The sequence below is a fragment of the Meleagris gallopavo genome, chromosome 2, assembly GCF_000146605.3.
Source record: "Meleagris gallopavo isolate NT-WF06-2002-E0010 breed Aviagen turkey brand Nicholas breeding stock chromosome 2, Turkey_5.1, whole genome shotgun sequence".
Classification (NCBI taxonomy): Eukaryota; Metazoa; Chordata; class Aves; order Galliformes; family Phasianidae; genus Meleagris; species Meleagris gallopavo.
The window spans coordinates 87,714,310-87,730,474 of record NC_015012.2 but is presented as its reverse complement, the minus strand read 5'-3'; the positions used below and the strand labels follow the sequence as shown (position 1 = coordinate 87,730,474).

Sequence of the window (16,165 nt, the reverse complement as noted above, 5' to 3'; positions counted from 1 at the left end):
TGATAGGGCGAGTGGTCAAAAAAAAAAATGAAAAAATGTTTGAGTTCAGAGCTTAATAGTGGATAAGAGATTGACAGCATAGGAACTCGATATCATCTTTCTATTCACAGCAGAAATCTCTTTGTTTTAGATCTTTTGTTCTCACTGCTGGTTTAAAAACCCCTAATTATATATCCTCTGCAATTTACTTACAGTGCTTTGTACCCCTTAATCAAGATTTTCAATGAAGTTGAAAGACTCTTAGGTTTCCTAAAATAAATAAAATAAGCTTGGACTTAGGCACCAAATTTTTAGACACTTATATTAAAGCAGAAGAATTCTCAATCAGGAAAAGAACATAATGAAAGTAATTTCAGTGATAGATTTTTCTACTGAACAGTATACATTTATTTATTGTTTCTACAGGACCTCTGGAAGAATCTCATTTTGTGTAGCTTATCTACTCAGCCTTCATTTCAGCATGATCATGTTGATAGATGCTCCACCACTGAGGCTTTGATGCACAGTATGTAATGTCATAACATGTACAAGAACAAGGGAGAGATTTCACAGAATCATAGAGTATCCTAAGTTGGAAGGGACCCAGATGATTTGTTGAGTCAAACTCCTGGTTCCACACAGGACCAACCAAAAATCCATGTAAATTTTGATGACTAGTGCTTATAACCATGTAACTTCTTTGTGACCATATTTTTAGTCAAATGATTGTGATAATGAGTTTCTAAAGTGAACTAAAGCCATTGAAGCTTAACATAATGGAGGCAAAGATATAACACTTTATTTATACTCAGGTGGAATTTATTACAAAAAAGAAAAAGAAAAAAAAGAATGAGGCAAGACATTGTACCTTTAATTATGTAAGGAAAGGTCATGTATTGCTGTTTGCAGAAATTATGGTTTTATTTTGACCAATAAGTCTAGTTGGAGGATGACCCATTAAATGAGGTTGACTGGACTTCTGGACTGTTAGGAAATTAATTTAGGTCTTCTGTAAGGCATAAATTGACAGCTGAACCAGCTATTCACCAATGGAAGGAGAGCAGCATAATGTTTAATATGCTCAATGCAGTGTAAGTCTTCCAGGAGGCAAGCAGCTGCCTTTTATACCAGCTGGAGCTTCTGTATTGTTTTCATATTCATCTTCAGATACAGTGAGCTATGCTCATTGAATAGGTGGAATCACAGTCTCTAATTAAAATGCCCTGGGCCACAAAACCAACAGGGATTCAATCTGAACATGAAAAATACCAATCTAAAACCATCACCACATTGTCTTATCCTCAGGACTATGAGGTATATGAAGTTTTCTTGATGAACTGAGAATAGTATCTTTCTTAAATTTTAACTCTACTTTTAATTGTTCTGTTTAGTCCTTCTGGATACTCTCCTGTGAGCCTTCGGGGGATGGGCGAGGGATGGTTGGAGTGTGAGTGCTGAAAAAAACTTCGTTAGAGCAGAACTGTCCTCAATGGGGAAAACCTCTACAAATTTTTCCAAGCCCTGCCTGCCCAACTCGAGCTAGTTTGCGGTCTTTCACTGACACTGTGTGGCCGAGGCAAGAACAGCAGTCGTTTTGGTTAAAGCTCTTCTTTTGTCTGGTGGTTGGGAAAAGAAAACCAACAAACAACACAAAAGCATGTGCTTGCTTATTTTTGTTTGTAGAAAAGTTATTAGCTGGAACCCTTAGTAATTTTATAAAATAAAAACTAAAGTATAGAAATTATTCAAATAAATAAGGCAGGTAGTTAAGTTCCAGCACAGTGTTCTCTCAGTCTGGGAGCACAATACAAGAAAAATGTTCTCAGTTTATCTCTCAATTTTTTATTGAGCTTGTGAGCTTCTTTTCTTCACTGCCCACGTTTATGCATGTTCTCCCACCTTCTTTCTCTCTCACATTCATAGCTGAGAATATCCAAGGCTGAGTAAAATGTTTGAACTTATTCAAAGCTTATTCAGTGTTTTTACTGGTTCATAGATCTGCTGAAAAGCCCAGTTTGGGCCACCACAAGATGCTCTAACTAATCAGGCAATCCATTAAGTCTGTGGTGTCTCCCATTTTTTTTCTTAGAAAGACTGGTGCTGGCCTCATCTTTCATGATTTTGGAATACTCCTTGGCAAAATTCACTTCCAGTTGAAAATTGTTCCTAACTTTCTCATCACTGCTTCTCTTCTCCAGGTCAGCAAGAATGCTGCTGATGTCTGTCATCCCCTTTGTGTAGGCAGATGTTATACTTCAGTGAGATATCTTTCTCTGGCATGTTCCTGTAGGGTTTGCACAGGATCTGCATTACTTCACTTCTCTGTTGAGCTATTTGAGATGAATGGAATGAGAGTGGAGATCATACAAAATTATTTTGCTAGGATACTTAATTACTTCTAATATATTCAATGGCATAGTCTGACTACTTTGCATTCTCATAAAATAATATTTTTTGAACATCCCATAGAGACCTTTTCTCATTGATCTGCTAGATCACTGGTGTGGCTGTGAAGCTGACATCCAGGGCAACTGACCAACCTTTTGACTTGCTGTCACTTATATCATACTGCCCTGTTCGGAGAACTTGAATCAAATCTTTACAGTTCTGTTTAGCCTTGTACTGAAGGAAAACATTGCCAGTGTGTAAGCAGGGTGAACACAGTACTTCAGCCAGCAGAGGGCAATGGATGGGGGGAAACGTTTTAAAATCTTTCTTTTCAAAGGCTTCTGTAACAGTTTTTCTTAACCATATCTTTTTTTTGTTTGCTTGTTTGTTTCGTTTTTTGATAGAGTCAGGGAATAAGTCTCTGGGAGACTTCCTAATTAATAAGGTAGTATGTAAGCATGCTAATTAAATTGCTATTGCACTATGCATCACACAAAGAATGGAAAATGGGCTGTGCAGGTAAGAAAGCATGAGTTCAGAAAGGTAAACACATAAACATACAGAAATTATCTTTCATTTCTCTGTTTGTAAATTATTATTTTTTCACTTTTCAGGAGTCTCTTGGCCCTGTAAATTAGAATTCAGAGGAATTCAGACCTACTTTCTTTGTACTGGTTTTGCCTCCTGCACACTCCTACTCCCTAGGTAGCAAGAAGCACAGTCCTTTTTATTTCCCTGAGGAGCAGCAAGTACTGAAGTTCATCTAAATTCCACCTTAGTTAAGCTAGCACAGCACAGCACAGAGCTGTGAATTAGGAGTCTAATTTTTTTATCCCTTCGATATCGAAGTTATGGCCTTCGATAACTTCTGTGCTTTACTTCCCTTACTTCAGAGATTGAAAATTATTTATTTTCTTTTTAGCCCTCTGAGGTTTTGTTTGCTGACACTTGTAGAAAGCGCTGAATATGACGTTCAACATACAACAAATTGATTTCTGGCATAGTTTGTTGTCAGTGAAATGGAACTTGCATTAGTTAACTTTGTGGATTATCTCCTCTGTTACATGCTGACTGAATCTGCATTGCCATAATGTCTGTTATAATTGTAGTCATTCTATGATCCTATGATAATTTTAGTAACCCCATGCAGCAAGTGGCAGTAATAAAGCTCTGGATAGTTATAATTATCTTATTGAGGTAGATAAATAGTTACTTGAGTAGATAACTTAAACCACCGAAATGAGCAGTAAATACAATTAATATTTATACGTTGAGCTTTTGATTTATAAGTCTTGCCTTTCACATATCTAGGGCCACAGCAAAATAAAATAAAATATCCAACAAAAATCAGAAATTCAGTATCCAGGAAGAAAATAATATAAGAAATGAATATTGTGGGATACATTTCTAAGGGCAGGAAAGAGCTTTGCAGAGGGAATTTGCAAAACCATGATTTAATCAATCTCAGTAAATCAATAAATCTCAATTTATTTGATCTGTAACTTCAATTAATCTAAACTAATTATATTGTATTATATTGTGCCATCTCACATTCCACTATCAAATTTAGTTAATTACTTTCCTCCCTTATCTCACTGCTGCTGTTTTGCTTTTAGACCCATCTCGGGGTGAGTCCCCCCACCTCATTTAGTCATGGAACTAGGCCAAACCAAGTCAGAACCACTGACAAGAAGATATTAAGAACATCTATATTGACACAATAGGGGTTTTAGAAGAAACTTCTAAGGAGTTAGTTGATAAAATCACCTTTCCTGAGAGAAATTGAAGGCCATCTCTCTCTTCCCTCTCCCACTGTCCTAAATTACCCCCAAATACTTAAACCTAGACATCATGAGGAAATGGTCCGATATTAGCTCTTGCTAAAGGGCTAGTAAGGACTTGAGTGGGTATTGTGCCTGTTTCGATCACCGCAGTCTGACAATAAAGATGTGATCCAATCTGAAGAGCATCCAGAGAGCAGCAAGGAGGATGTTTGCAGAAACATCAGCAGTAATAAATAAATAAATAAATAAATATAAAAAATCAGTTCTGAAGTTGTACAATCTGAAAAGAAAACTGTGTAGAGGTATAATAACAATCATTATATATCATATCCCACTTACATATGTGAAGAGTTGCCAAAGGGGAAAGCTATTTGTCCTTGCTGCCTGTGTACAGAAATGTTATATAAAGAGCAGCAGAAGAGAAGTAGATTAAGTATCAAAAGATTAATTTCTTTTTATGAAAGGAAATATGGCTCAGCATTGCAGCACATTTAAGAGAGCTGTAGTATTTTCACTTGTAACAGATTTTGAAATGCAAACTTGCCAGTAGTGGCTTACTGGTGCTTCTGGTGTAGCTGGGTTGGCATAAAGACTTAAGCAAGACAAGATTCATGAAGAAATATATTTTACTAGAACAACAGATATTAGCTGGGAGATGATCACAAGTTTTCATGCACACCATGCTTCTTAGGATCTGAAGAAGCATCTTATCACAAGAACTTATGTGACTTCAATGCTGTATTTTATTTCCATCTGTGTTAGTTTAATAAGAGAATGGTTTAACTCTAGCTGATTCTGTTTTATAGTTCTTGAGAACCCTTCAAACTCTTTCCTGTGGCATTCTGTGATCTGTTTAGTATTTCTAAATTAAGCATAGTGCTATATCCTGACAGATTAAGGAGATTTCGACTCTTCATTTAGATTTGTATGATGGGTTAAATAGTGTTTATAGGAGAAGAATCTTTGATATGCAGTTAATTGCACTGTTTTCTTACAAGAATTATACTGTGGTATTTCAAGAAAATGCTGAGTATGAGTCTCTAAAGAGCTTTTGATAAATCTACAATGTTCAAAAGCTATTGATTGTTACGATCTCTGAGGAGCTAACTATTAAAATTATTACAAAATCTATTTTAGGCAAGTTTCTCAGACTCAATCTTGGTATTTTTAATGTATTAGCTTATAAATTTACTGCATCCATGATAAAGAAGGGATTTTTTTCATCTGAAAAAGCCTTTCAAAATTGAAAAAGAAAAAAAGAGAGAAAAGACACTAAGCAAAATTTAAAGGCACATCTTTTAAAGTATCTTCTACACAGTGCTTTTGATTACAATAATCATGGTCAAAAATATACCACGTTTAAAGTGCATTGCTCTTAACACAGCAAAAATTGTATTCATTTACTTACCTCAAATCATAGATACCTTTTCCCCAGGCAAATGCTACAGATTCTCTACATATGCAATAGACACATTATGTCCAGCAAAATAGTTTTTTAAATTGTTGTTTTCTTGATAGAGTTCATAAGACTCCATGCAGCAGTTTGAATCAAGCAGCACAATAGCATAAAAAAAAGATAAACCTTTCCAGAGATAGGTATTTATTGTCATGGAATTGAGCCAATGGATTAAAATAAACATGAAGAATGTTGCAAGAATACTCAGTGAAAATAGTACTTGAAGTACAATAAGCTACTTTATTATACATCAGATGTTTTCCCTGCTGTGGTCTGTGCAAAACTACTCACTGTTTATTGAGAATCTCCCTACATGAACAATTTTTTTTTCCACTCTAAAAGAAAACACACAACTTCTACACCAAACAACATACTCAAATGTTCTGTCCCTTAAACAAGGGACAACATTTCCTTAATTCTAACAAAAAAAAAAAAAAAATTTTTCCAGCTCACTAACTTTTCTTTCCAAATTCAGTTTGTATTGCAGTGTGGAAGAATCATCACATGCGAACAGTCACCAACTATTTCATAGTGAATCTATCTCTGGCTGACATTCTGGTCACAATTACTTGTCTTCCAGCAACTTTAGTGGTGGACATCACAGAAACTTGGTTCTTCGGGCAGCACCTCTGCAAAGCAATTCCCTACTTACAGGTATTATTTTACTGTGTTTGTATATATGGTGTCCACGTTACTCAACAGAGAGAGCACTACATTATCTCGCTCATGGTGATAATGCAAGTCTGTCACAGCTACTGAAGTAGATACCTCAGGATACCTACAGATCATGAAATCACTGTTCCAATTGTGAATAAATTTGTGCTTTGCAAACATTGTTAGACTTGGGCAAGGCACGTTCTGGATCGTTTGTCTAATACTCTTCACTTTTTTGTAATCTTTTTTAACAATTCAGAAGAGATATGAAACAAAATAGTAATAGAATTATATACAGAATTATATTCTGTAAGGGGACCTAAAAAGCTACACAAGTATCCAGGATGTAGAATCTGAACTTCTGAAGAAGTCTGAAGAGACTCTATGCCTACATATATGTTTAATGACTTGTTTTTCTTTCTTTAAAGGTAGTCATAGTGTCCTGGGAGCCAATCATATTGGCTACTTTTAATATATTTAATCAAGCCTTCTGTCTTATTGCCACTTATTACCAATGGACTTAAGTAGTTATGAGATCATTTGCACGTGTATGATTGACAGATACCTTTTCTGAGTATAGCTGCTCAGGTGAACTCACTGGGCATACTAGAGTGGCAGCATATTTGGCCTTTTTTTGTCATTATAAATCAAAAAATTTATAATGCATGTAGATGATGATCTCTGTGCACCAAGCATGATCTGTGTTCTCAGTAGAGATCTGCATGTTCAGGCTGAAAATCCACATTGTCAAGGGCAACAGCTTTCCAAAGTATGTCTTCTACTGTATAAGATGAAAAGCACAAGACTTTCAAAGCCTCCATTCTAATGGGAGAAAATCTGAAGAGAAAATGAAATGATTACTGAACAATAAAACCAAAGTGATAGGTTATTTGCTATACTGAATAGAAGGCTAAAGTCACATTGTCTGCTTTAAGTTCATTGGTTTGCTTGTTGTTTTTTTTCATGAGATTCTAGATTTCCATTGTTCCTTTGAAAATTGAAAAAGTAAAGCAGTAGTACAGATAATCAAATATAGCAGAAAGAAAAAGCTCATTTTAAAAAGTTGTTCATAAAAGAAATAATGATCAAACTGCGTGACCATTTTTTGGAATAAAGTTTTCACATATTTTGCAAATTCTAAGTTGTATGAACTTATTGTTTGTATAAATTTATTCTAGGACTGTTACTCCTACTCTGGGTGGAACCCTAACATGTACATTGTATACAGATGTAAGACATAGAAACATAGATATAAGCAAAAATGTACTTACTGAGAGGGTGGTCGAGCACTGGTACAGGCTTCCTTAGAGAGCTGTCTGATGCCCCACACCTGTCAGTGTTCAAGAGGCACTAAGATAATACTGTTAATAACATATTTAATTTTTATTTAGTCCTGCAGTGATCAGGCAGATGGACCTGATGATCTTTGTAGGTACTTTCCAATTAAACTATTCTTTTCTATTTGATTCTACAGTAGATGAGTATATCTGTTGGAATTCCATAATAAATGACTTAAAACAGAGTCTTTTTCAGAAAATAATTTCCATTTAGTATGTTCAAACAGAAAGCTAGGAATGTTGAAAATTGAAATCATTTTTAAAACTGAATAATTACATTAACATTTACATAATATTTCCTTTTCTTCAGACAGTTTCAGTCTCTGTGTCTGTACTAACACTTAGCTGCATTGCTTTGGATCGATGGTATGCAATTTGTCACCCTTTGATGTTTAAAAGCACAGCCAAGCGTGCAAGGAACAGCATTATAATTATCTGGATTGTGTCCTGCATCATAATGATTCCTCAGGCTATTGTTATGGAGTGCAGCAGCGTGTTCCCAGGATTAGCCAATAAAACCACCTTGTTCACAGTGTGTGATGAACACTGGGGAGGTGAGTGTGTCACTGATCATAAAGACTGAATTTTTCCTGTTGTTATGTAACAAAAATATCAGAACATATTAAAATGCAGTCAAGTTTCATAAACAATGTTCATAATTATATAATCTTTCCTAGAACTACTGTTTTTTGAAATACTCTGAATTTTTGTTTTCTTTTATACTGCTAAGACTAAAAGTACATTTGAAACCAAGTTGAAATGAATGAGGCTGCCTAATGTCTTGGCCATGTTAATGATTACCAGAGGGTAAAAATATTCCCATTTTTAAAAGCTTATGCTTATATAATTCCCAGTGACTGATAGAAGCTGCAGATTTAGAGAATTCAGTCTTCAGAAATAATTACACAAAAACAGATCTCCTATTTACCTGATACATTGATTTTGCTAATTGATAATATTTAATTAGGTCTTTATATGTATCTCCTGTGATTTCAATGCAATCTGCATGTCATAACAGAATTTAACAGAGATGTCATGGGTATGGTGTATCAAGTTAGTCAGCAATTTAGGTTTGTCATAGACAAGATAATTCAAATAACTTTAATATTACAATCAGTTACAAATTATTCTATCCAGGAAGTGTTACTCCGTCTTTTGAGATTAACTTTGAATCTAACTACCTCTGTATTTGAATTCAAATGCAGGAAGTTATAAGTATTGCCTAGGAGTATCTTCTTCCATTTTGTCTCAGCTCACATAACAAGTTGTGTAAGACACTCATTTGAATGGTTAAGATTCAACTCTAGTGGGCCTTGGCATAACTCCAATGCTAATAGAACATATGCATTACATGCTATCACTTTGACACTGGATATGGTGACCATCAGTAATACACACAGGAAAATAAAGCCAAGTTTGCCAAAACACGTGATTGTTTAATAGCCTCAAGACATTCTATATAACAATTGTATTCTCCATCAGAGTTGTGTCTGTTGATGATTCCAGTCCTGTGAACAATTATAATGAACTGCAACTTGACCACTTCTACTTAATTACTGTGATAAATAAGTTCAAGCAGCTTGAACTGCTGAGGGTGCTTCCATGTGCTACTCCCCTGCTAATAGCCTCTGTATGGCCATTGTGGAATTAATGTGAAGACAACGGCTTTTGAATTCCCTGTTCTTTATCTTCTTCATCCTTGTTAGTCCTCTGGGACAAGGCAATGAGGCAGATACGGCCATTAGCTAGCTGGATGTCATTCCACACAAAAAGATGTGCAGACAGTATGTAGGTTAAAGTAAGACCCTGTTCAGATGGGAGTATTGTAGTTGGTGTTTTATTGGAGTGGCACATTTGTACTTCTATTGTTCTTTATTCGCCTATGTATTTTGAACCCCAATCTGCAGTATTTTTTGTGACTATTTTCTTTCACAATATTCACTCTGAGTACAAATGTGTCCAATCATTCTGGGGTTATTTATCCATGACTTCCTCACCTGAAGGTTAGATTGGAAGCAAAGACTCTTTTAATCAACCTAGGAATTGAAAATGATGGAAAGCACTGTAGTTAATTAATTAAGGAGTCAGGAGAGTATCTCATCAGGGAACACAATCTCAAAATTCCCAGATCTCCATTGGCCTCTTCTTGATTTCCAACAGGAAAATTTGTCTTTCAGACTTGAATCCATAGTAAGTGTGGAACTATTTCAAAAACTGTCTTATTCAGTACTGAATGAGAATACTTGCAGCCCGCAATACATCTGAGCTGAAGTACCCATTATATAAAAGAAGCTCCCAGGCTCTACTCCAATGAAGTGTATATATCCAAAGTGAAATCTATTTATCTTCAGGTGATGCTGTTAGCCTTTACTCAGACATCAGGAGAGATGAAATGGGAACAGTAAAGGCAAGCTCTTGCATGCAGAATTGAGGTATTTTTGTGCTTGGATTCAGGATTGAAGAGTCAACACTCCAAATATTTTTTTTTAATTGATGTTGAGCATAAAATAATTTCACATTAGAAATCCATTAAAGTTTTCTGAAATGGGAAAGCTTTTCATTTTACTTAAGATAACAATTCTATTTTTATCCTGATGCCTTTTCAATTAATTCTTCTTCTAGTGATAAAGTGCCATTATTGCTAGTTATTCTTCTAGTGCATTTCTTATGCCCTTAAAAAATAATCCTCTAATCACCTCGTAATAATAGCTTACCTTAGTAACTTGAGAAGATGACCTTTCTGCTTATTAAGATACAAGTAGGTTGCTCAAATCATGATATGTCTTAGTAAATGTAGAGTTAACTATATATTAGCCATGATGATAAAATATAATACATCTCTTTCTAATCATGCAGAATGGAGTATCATTAGTCATAAATAATTTTGATACAATTTGAATTGTCTAAAGACAGTTATCTGGGCCACTGCATAGAAGATGTAACTTTTCTACTGAGAATCTGGGTTTGAAATCACAAAGACCCCCAAATAGAAAAACAAAACGTGCATAAGAGGACATCAATTAGAAAAGATGGATGAGCACTGCAGACAGAAGAATGATTAAAGAGCTAATATTTTCCATGAGAACACTTGCATTTTTCCTTGAGTTTTATTTTGCCTTTTTTGACTATAGAGTATCTAAGGTGAAAGAGATCTAACCAGGAGGAGGTTGAAGAAGAAGGAAATTTGTTCCTAAGAAGTCATACTTGCAAAGAGAGAGTACATGTGCTTGAAACTGCAGGCACTCAAGAGCAAATTCTACAGGAGAATGAAATTGCGTGAAGAGGAAAATGCTTATATTTGAATGCTAACTGCTTCATTTAGAACTGGAAATAATTTATGTTGTCTAAAATTAAGATACATCTAATGAAATCTTTTCAGAGTATCATGTGCACCTTATATCCCAAGGATGTTAAACTGCGAATTGTCAAGACTGAAATTTTAACAGGAGGTGCTTGATGACACTTTCCAAAGTATTTCAGAATTCTATACTAGATCTGGGAACTTAGGACCGTTGAAACATGAGGTGCTATGGGGGACTAACAGACAGGAGGATGTCTGGAACAGTCCAGGAAAATGTCAGAAATGCCAAAGCAGGAGACAGCACTGTACCCAGACTTAGGTTCAGCTGCTAAAAACTGTACTAGTCTGGTGAGTGTCTGGAAGTCTGAACCATACTGTGACACTTGGGCTCCTAAATGGAGAACAAATAGTAGCCACTCTGACTAATAAAAAGATTTCAAACATGTGGTTGGACAGATGCCAGTGACTGCAAATGGTGTAATAGTTCAATCTAAAACAAGACGCAATTCCTTTTTAATTGCTTCTGGCATTCCTGAATATAAAATTCATTGCCAATTCTAGGCTGAGGGTTTTTCATTTTGAGTACTGTCTAATAACAATATTTTATTTGGGAGTGCAGAAGGATCCAACTCACTTAAGGAGCCAGCGTTGGCCACAGTTCTATAATAGTCTGTAATTGCTGTGTGCTGAATTTGATGATAAAGTGCCAAAATAAAAGAAACATATATTAAAATGAGCTCATAATGTGTCCAAGCCAGCTAAACACATTCTCTTAGAGCTGTTCGTGAAAAGGGTGTTAGCCAAAGTGCACTAGCCAACCTCTTTGCATATGATATGGAGATAATCCTTTCCAAATACTATATGATTGAATGGAGACAAGAGGAAGACTTTGTGTTCCATTTCCTCCTAGATTACTCATAAAATAGTAGAAAAACATACTGTCTTAATTCTGGAAAATAACATAGCTGGAAATTGCATCGTTACATGAAGGTTTGTACATCCTGTATTGCTACCTGGAGTGTAGAAAAGAACAAACAGACCCTGAATGTTGATCAATGCTGTAAGTTATTTAAGAGCACTGTGCAGCTATTGAACAGGCACAACTCTGTTGCATAGTGTTAGAAGCTACTTGAGTTAGATATGACCTGGAACACCGTGTGAGTGATACTAAAAACGCAAACGAACTTTGTTATTATGTCCAAAATAAATGCAAGTAGTGAGAATTTTTGAACTATATTAAGTGGTTTAAATATGCAGAATTTAAAGCAAAACGTAAGGAATGTTTTAATGCAGCAGGAAGCCAGATTACTGTGAATACTGAAATCATGCTTGGCATTGTGATGGATTGATACTGCAAGAATAATATAACTGCTTTGAAATGTTATTTTAGCATTTAACTAGTTGTAAGTACTCTGACACAGGAACACACTTTGAAAGCAACTGTGTTGTGTAATATAATTTTCTCTACTATGTGCAGGTACTTTCTAACATTTTTACTTATTGAGCTTTATTCTAAAAGTGTACTTTTTAAGCTGTTTTGCTTCTGCATATTTGTAAGTCCAAAAATGCATCAGCATCTTCCTGAGATTAGAAAATATGGAAATATTCCATGGATGCTCTAAAAAATTGCTATTTTTCCCTATTCTGTGATATGGTTGATATGGGTACAAATAATAATTGATAAGTTGATATGGGTACAAATTTAATTGTGCATTTATGACTGACAGGAATATTTTTTTTGCTAGCTATAATAAAACCTTTTGAGTCTGGGTTGTTTTCAGTTTATATGTATACATATATTCACATATAAAATTCTGGCAAAACTGGAAGATGTAGTTTCAAATTTATGCCTACTTACTTAAATTACCTACTTACTAAAATCTGGGACTGCAACGCAGATCTGAGAAGGAAACCAGAATAAAGTCTGAAGTTTGTTTAGTAACCCCTGCAACAGACAAAAAAAAACTGTAGGATACTGGCCATTTATTTGGTGGAATAAGCATGCTATATAGGAATGCCAGTCCCACCTCAATTCCAGTCCCTGTGACTATTTGTTTTCTTTTTGTCCCATTCTCTCTTTTCGGCAGAACAGTAGCCAGTGATGTGAGAATCATTAATTTCTTATTAAAGTGATGATTACTCTGGCAAAGAATTATCTTTGCCCTGTCCCACAGTCCATTAAGTCAGTTGTGGATGGCAAAAACAGCTTTCTGCATTAGAGTAAGAGGATCAGTGGTTCCAATCAGACAGCTGATGTATTGCCAGGTCCCACAGACTGATTGATGCTCTCATTCAAGGAGCCTGCAACTCACTTGCTTGATAAATGAACAGCACCCCAAACACGCCCTTCCTCCTCCTTTCTGCTGTGATTGTCGAACAGCTTTAAAGCTTTTTGTTGGCTTGAGAAGCTAAACAGAGTCATGCTTCTTAGAGAAAAGTTCTACAAAGAGCTTTGCTGTGGGTGGAGGAGGGACAGTTTTCCTTTGATGTTCTGCAGCTGGCACTTTCCAGGTGGCTAAACTTCAAAGGCAAGTCTTAGGATTTTCCTCCAACCTGGTTCATCAGTCCTTTGTAGATAGCTAGGCTCATTTAATGTTTCACTTTACTTGGAATGGTAAATTGGAAGCCATAAACTCCAGATGTCCTTTTAAATATGCACTGTCCTTCCACCTGAATGGGGCCTGGCTGCCTGCAGAGCACTGAGAAAGCGGGTGGCACCTCCTGAATAGCAGGAATGTGCTTTCAGCTCTGACCTCCTGTGATCCCAGTAAGCCACGTGCCTTCAGTTTCTCCTTAATCTCTCTGCTTGTGGAGCCTGGATGTTAATATTTCCCTGTCTGTTTGGTCCGTGGTGAGGTTGCTTTTTCTGAAATACAAAAACAATTTAACAATTTTGAGATCATCAGAAAATATACAAACTCAAGTTACTGCTAATTATCAATCAATCAATCAATAAAATAATTTTTAAAAAGACCCAAATGGACTGCCTCCCACAGGGATATTCACAAGAGCTCATAGTTGCAGCTGTTCAGGTGAAAGTTAGTAAGATGATTTGCTACAGAGTCTTAAAACAAGTAAGGAGCCAAACACTTCTCATCTGAATTGTTTGAACACATATCCATCAATGCTGTGAAATATCGATGGCAATATTTTTACTGCCTTCACTAGCAGTGAACAAAAGCAAGATTTTGCTCATTGGTATGGTATATAGTTCCAATTACATAGCAATTTTCTACTTCCATGATATATATTTCTGAAGTTAGAACTACAGTCAACAGAGTTTCAGTGAGAGATCTCATAATTTTGAAATTGGGAAATTTCAGAAATTAATATAATCACTTATTTTTTTCCTTCTAGTTCAAAATGTAACGCATTAATTATCATGCAATTTAACTGCTCATACAGTGCAAAGTTTTGCAACATATTGTCACTCTCCATAATGGTCATCTCTGATTCTAAAACTAAAGACAGCTTGTTAAAAGTGTCAAAGATGAGGCAACTTAAAGTGAGTTAGTTACTGTTTAGATAATGCTCACTGTTTTAATAAAAGCAAATCTTCAGAATCATGTAGAGAATGTAAAGAAATCATGTCATATGAAGGCAGTGGGAATGGAAGCAATTAAAAAATAAATCTTGATAATAAGATTACTGGATGCATCTTCCATTAGTACGTATTGTGTCTGAAATAGACATGGATATCTGTATGAATAATGGCACAAAGTTATTTTGACTTGTACTTATATTTAAATACACTTTTTTTTTAACTATCTTTTCAGCTGAGGTTTACCCCAAAATGTATCACACATGCTTTTTCCTGGTGACATACATGGCACCACTGTGTCTTATGGTTTTGGCCTATTTGCAAATATTTCGAAAGCTGTGGTGTCGCCAGGTAAGTCACTTGCATTAATTCTCTTTGCTTGCTTTTATGACCATGGCTGATTCTCATATGAACCCTTTTTCCATATATGTTCCATGTTGTCATGTAGGATCTGATTTACATGGATTTTTACATTCTCACCAGGTCCAACAACATTGCTAGCTTACAGCTACTTTGGATAAAAAATGAGAATTCAAAAATGAAGGCAATCAGGCTGAATGTAAAACTCTTCTTTTTTGTGTCTGTGAAGGACTTCTGTGAGGGACAGAAGGAGAGGAAAAGTCAACTGAAAGACTTAGAACGTAGAAAGATCTCGTATGTTATATTGAAATATTGAAAAATCATAGGTGATTGTATATGGTGGTTGTGTACTGCTGAATTCTTCTGTAACAGCCAAAAGTTAGAATAATCAGTTCCTCATTTTGTTAATAGTTTGTACAGTTGCTTTTGTATTTTTCATTCTGTAAAGTCTCAGTTTCAGAGCAGGTCCAGTCTGAACATAAGTTGAACAAGAAAGTTCATCTATCAGAATTGTGAGAGTGGAATTGTCTGATGTGAGCCATGTTAACCTGGCTAGCATCAGTAATGATAGACGTGAATTACTGAGAAATAATTGGCATAATCTATAACATGAACATCTAGTTTTTCAATTTTCATTTTAAAAATATAGAAAAGTAAACAAAAATATAGAACAAAATAATATCAAATAAACAAGCATACAACATGCAAACCGAAGTGGTACAAATCATGTAAATTTTTTCAGAAATGCTTTTCCCCCTCCAACATTTTGAATTGGTGTCAGGTTGCTTGAGAATAATTTTTTGGATGTGAACAGTGCCGTAATCTATCATACATCTATCTGCAGTTCCCTCTGCTGTCTTCTGCTTTGTCCAGGATGTATCTATAGCTCTAGCCTCCCACCATCCCCTGCCCCATCATTCTATGAAAGGCAATCAGTTCATGCTATTAAAGAGATAATGCAAGATACTCCCTCTCAAATGGGCTGGACAGTGGCTATCAGGACATGGACATGAACCCTTTCTCTTTCACAACCATGTCTTACACTGTCTGAATTTGAGGCTGTCCTGGCCAGTGTATATTATCTACCATATCAAGAGCATATTCTCATTGGATCAGATGGAGTCATTGTGAAAATCTCTAGTGAATTTCAGATTTCTAAAGATATATATGCTTAAAAATTAAAATCAAACCATATAGTGACAAAAAATATCTCTTTCAAGTAACTAAAATATATTAAAAATATATTTAAAAAAAAAACAAAACTGTCTTTAAGGCATTTTGATATCTAATTGGAATAGGAATTATTCTCATTTAAAATACTTATTGGTTAAACTAGAGTATAATCTAACTGTTTATCATTTTTAC

General features: G+C 35.4%; 1 protein-coding gene across 1 annotated transcript; it reads left to right on the top strand.

Annotated features, from left to right (window-relative positions):
- The first annotated feature begins 6,081 nt into the window (after positions 1-6,081).
- On the top strand, positions 6,082-8,181 carry HCRTR2 (hypocretin receptor 2). Its single transcript, XM_031552248.1, has 2 exons — positions 6,082-6,261; positions 7,909-8,181. The coding sequence occupies exons 1-2, from the start codon at positions 6,112-6,114 to the stop codon at positions 8,179-8,181; spliced, it is 423 nt and encodes a 140-aa protein (XP_031408108.1). The 5' UTR covers positions 6,082-6,111.
- The last annotated feature ends 7,984 nt before the right edge of the window (positions 8,182-16,165 follow it).

What these genes read in the sequence shown, in the direction of transcription:
- HCRTR2 (XM_031552248.1), top strand. Translation starts at nt 6,112, where the DNA reads ATGCGAACAGTCACCAACTATTTCATAGTGAATCTATCTCTGGCTGAC. An exon ending in AAGCAATTCCCTACTTACAG is followed by an intron (nt 6,262 to 7,908) that starts GTATTATTTTAC and finishes CCTTTTCTTCAG; the next exon opens with ACAGTTTCAGTCTCTGTGTC.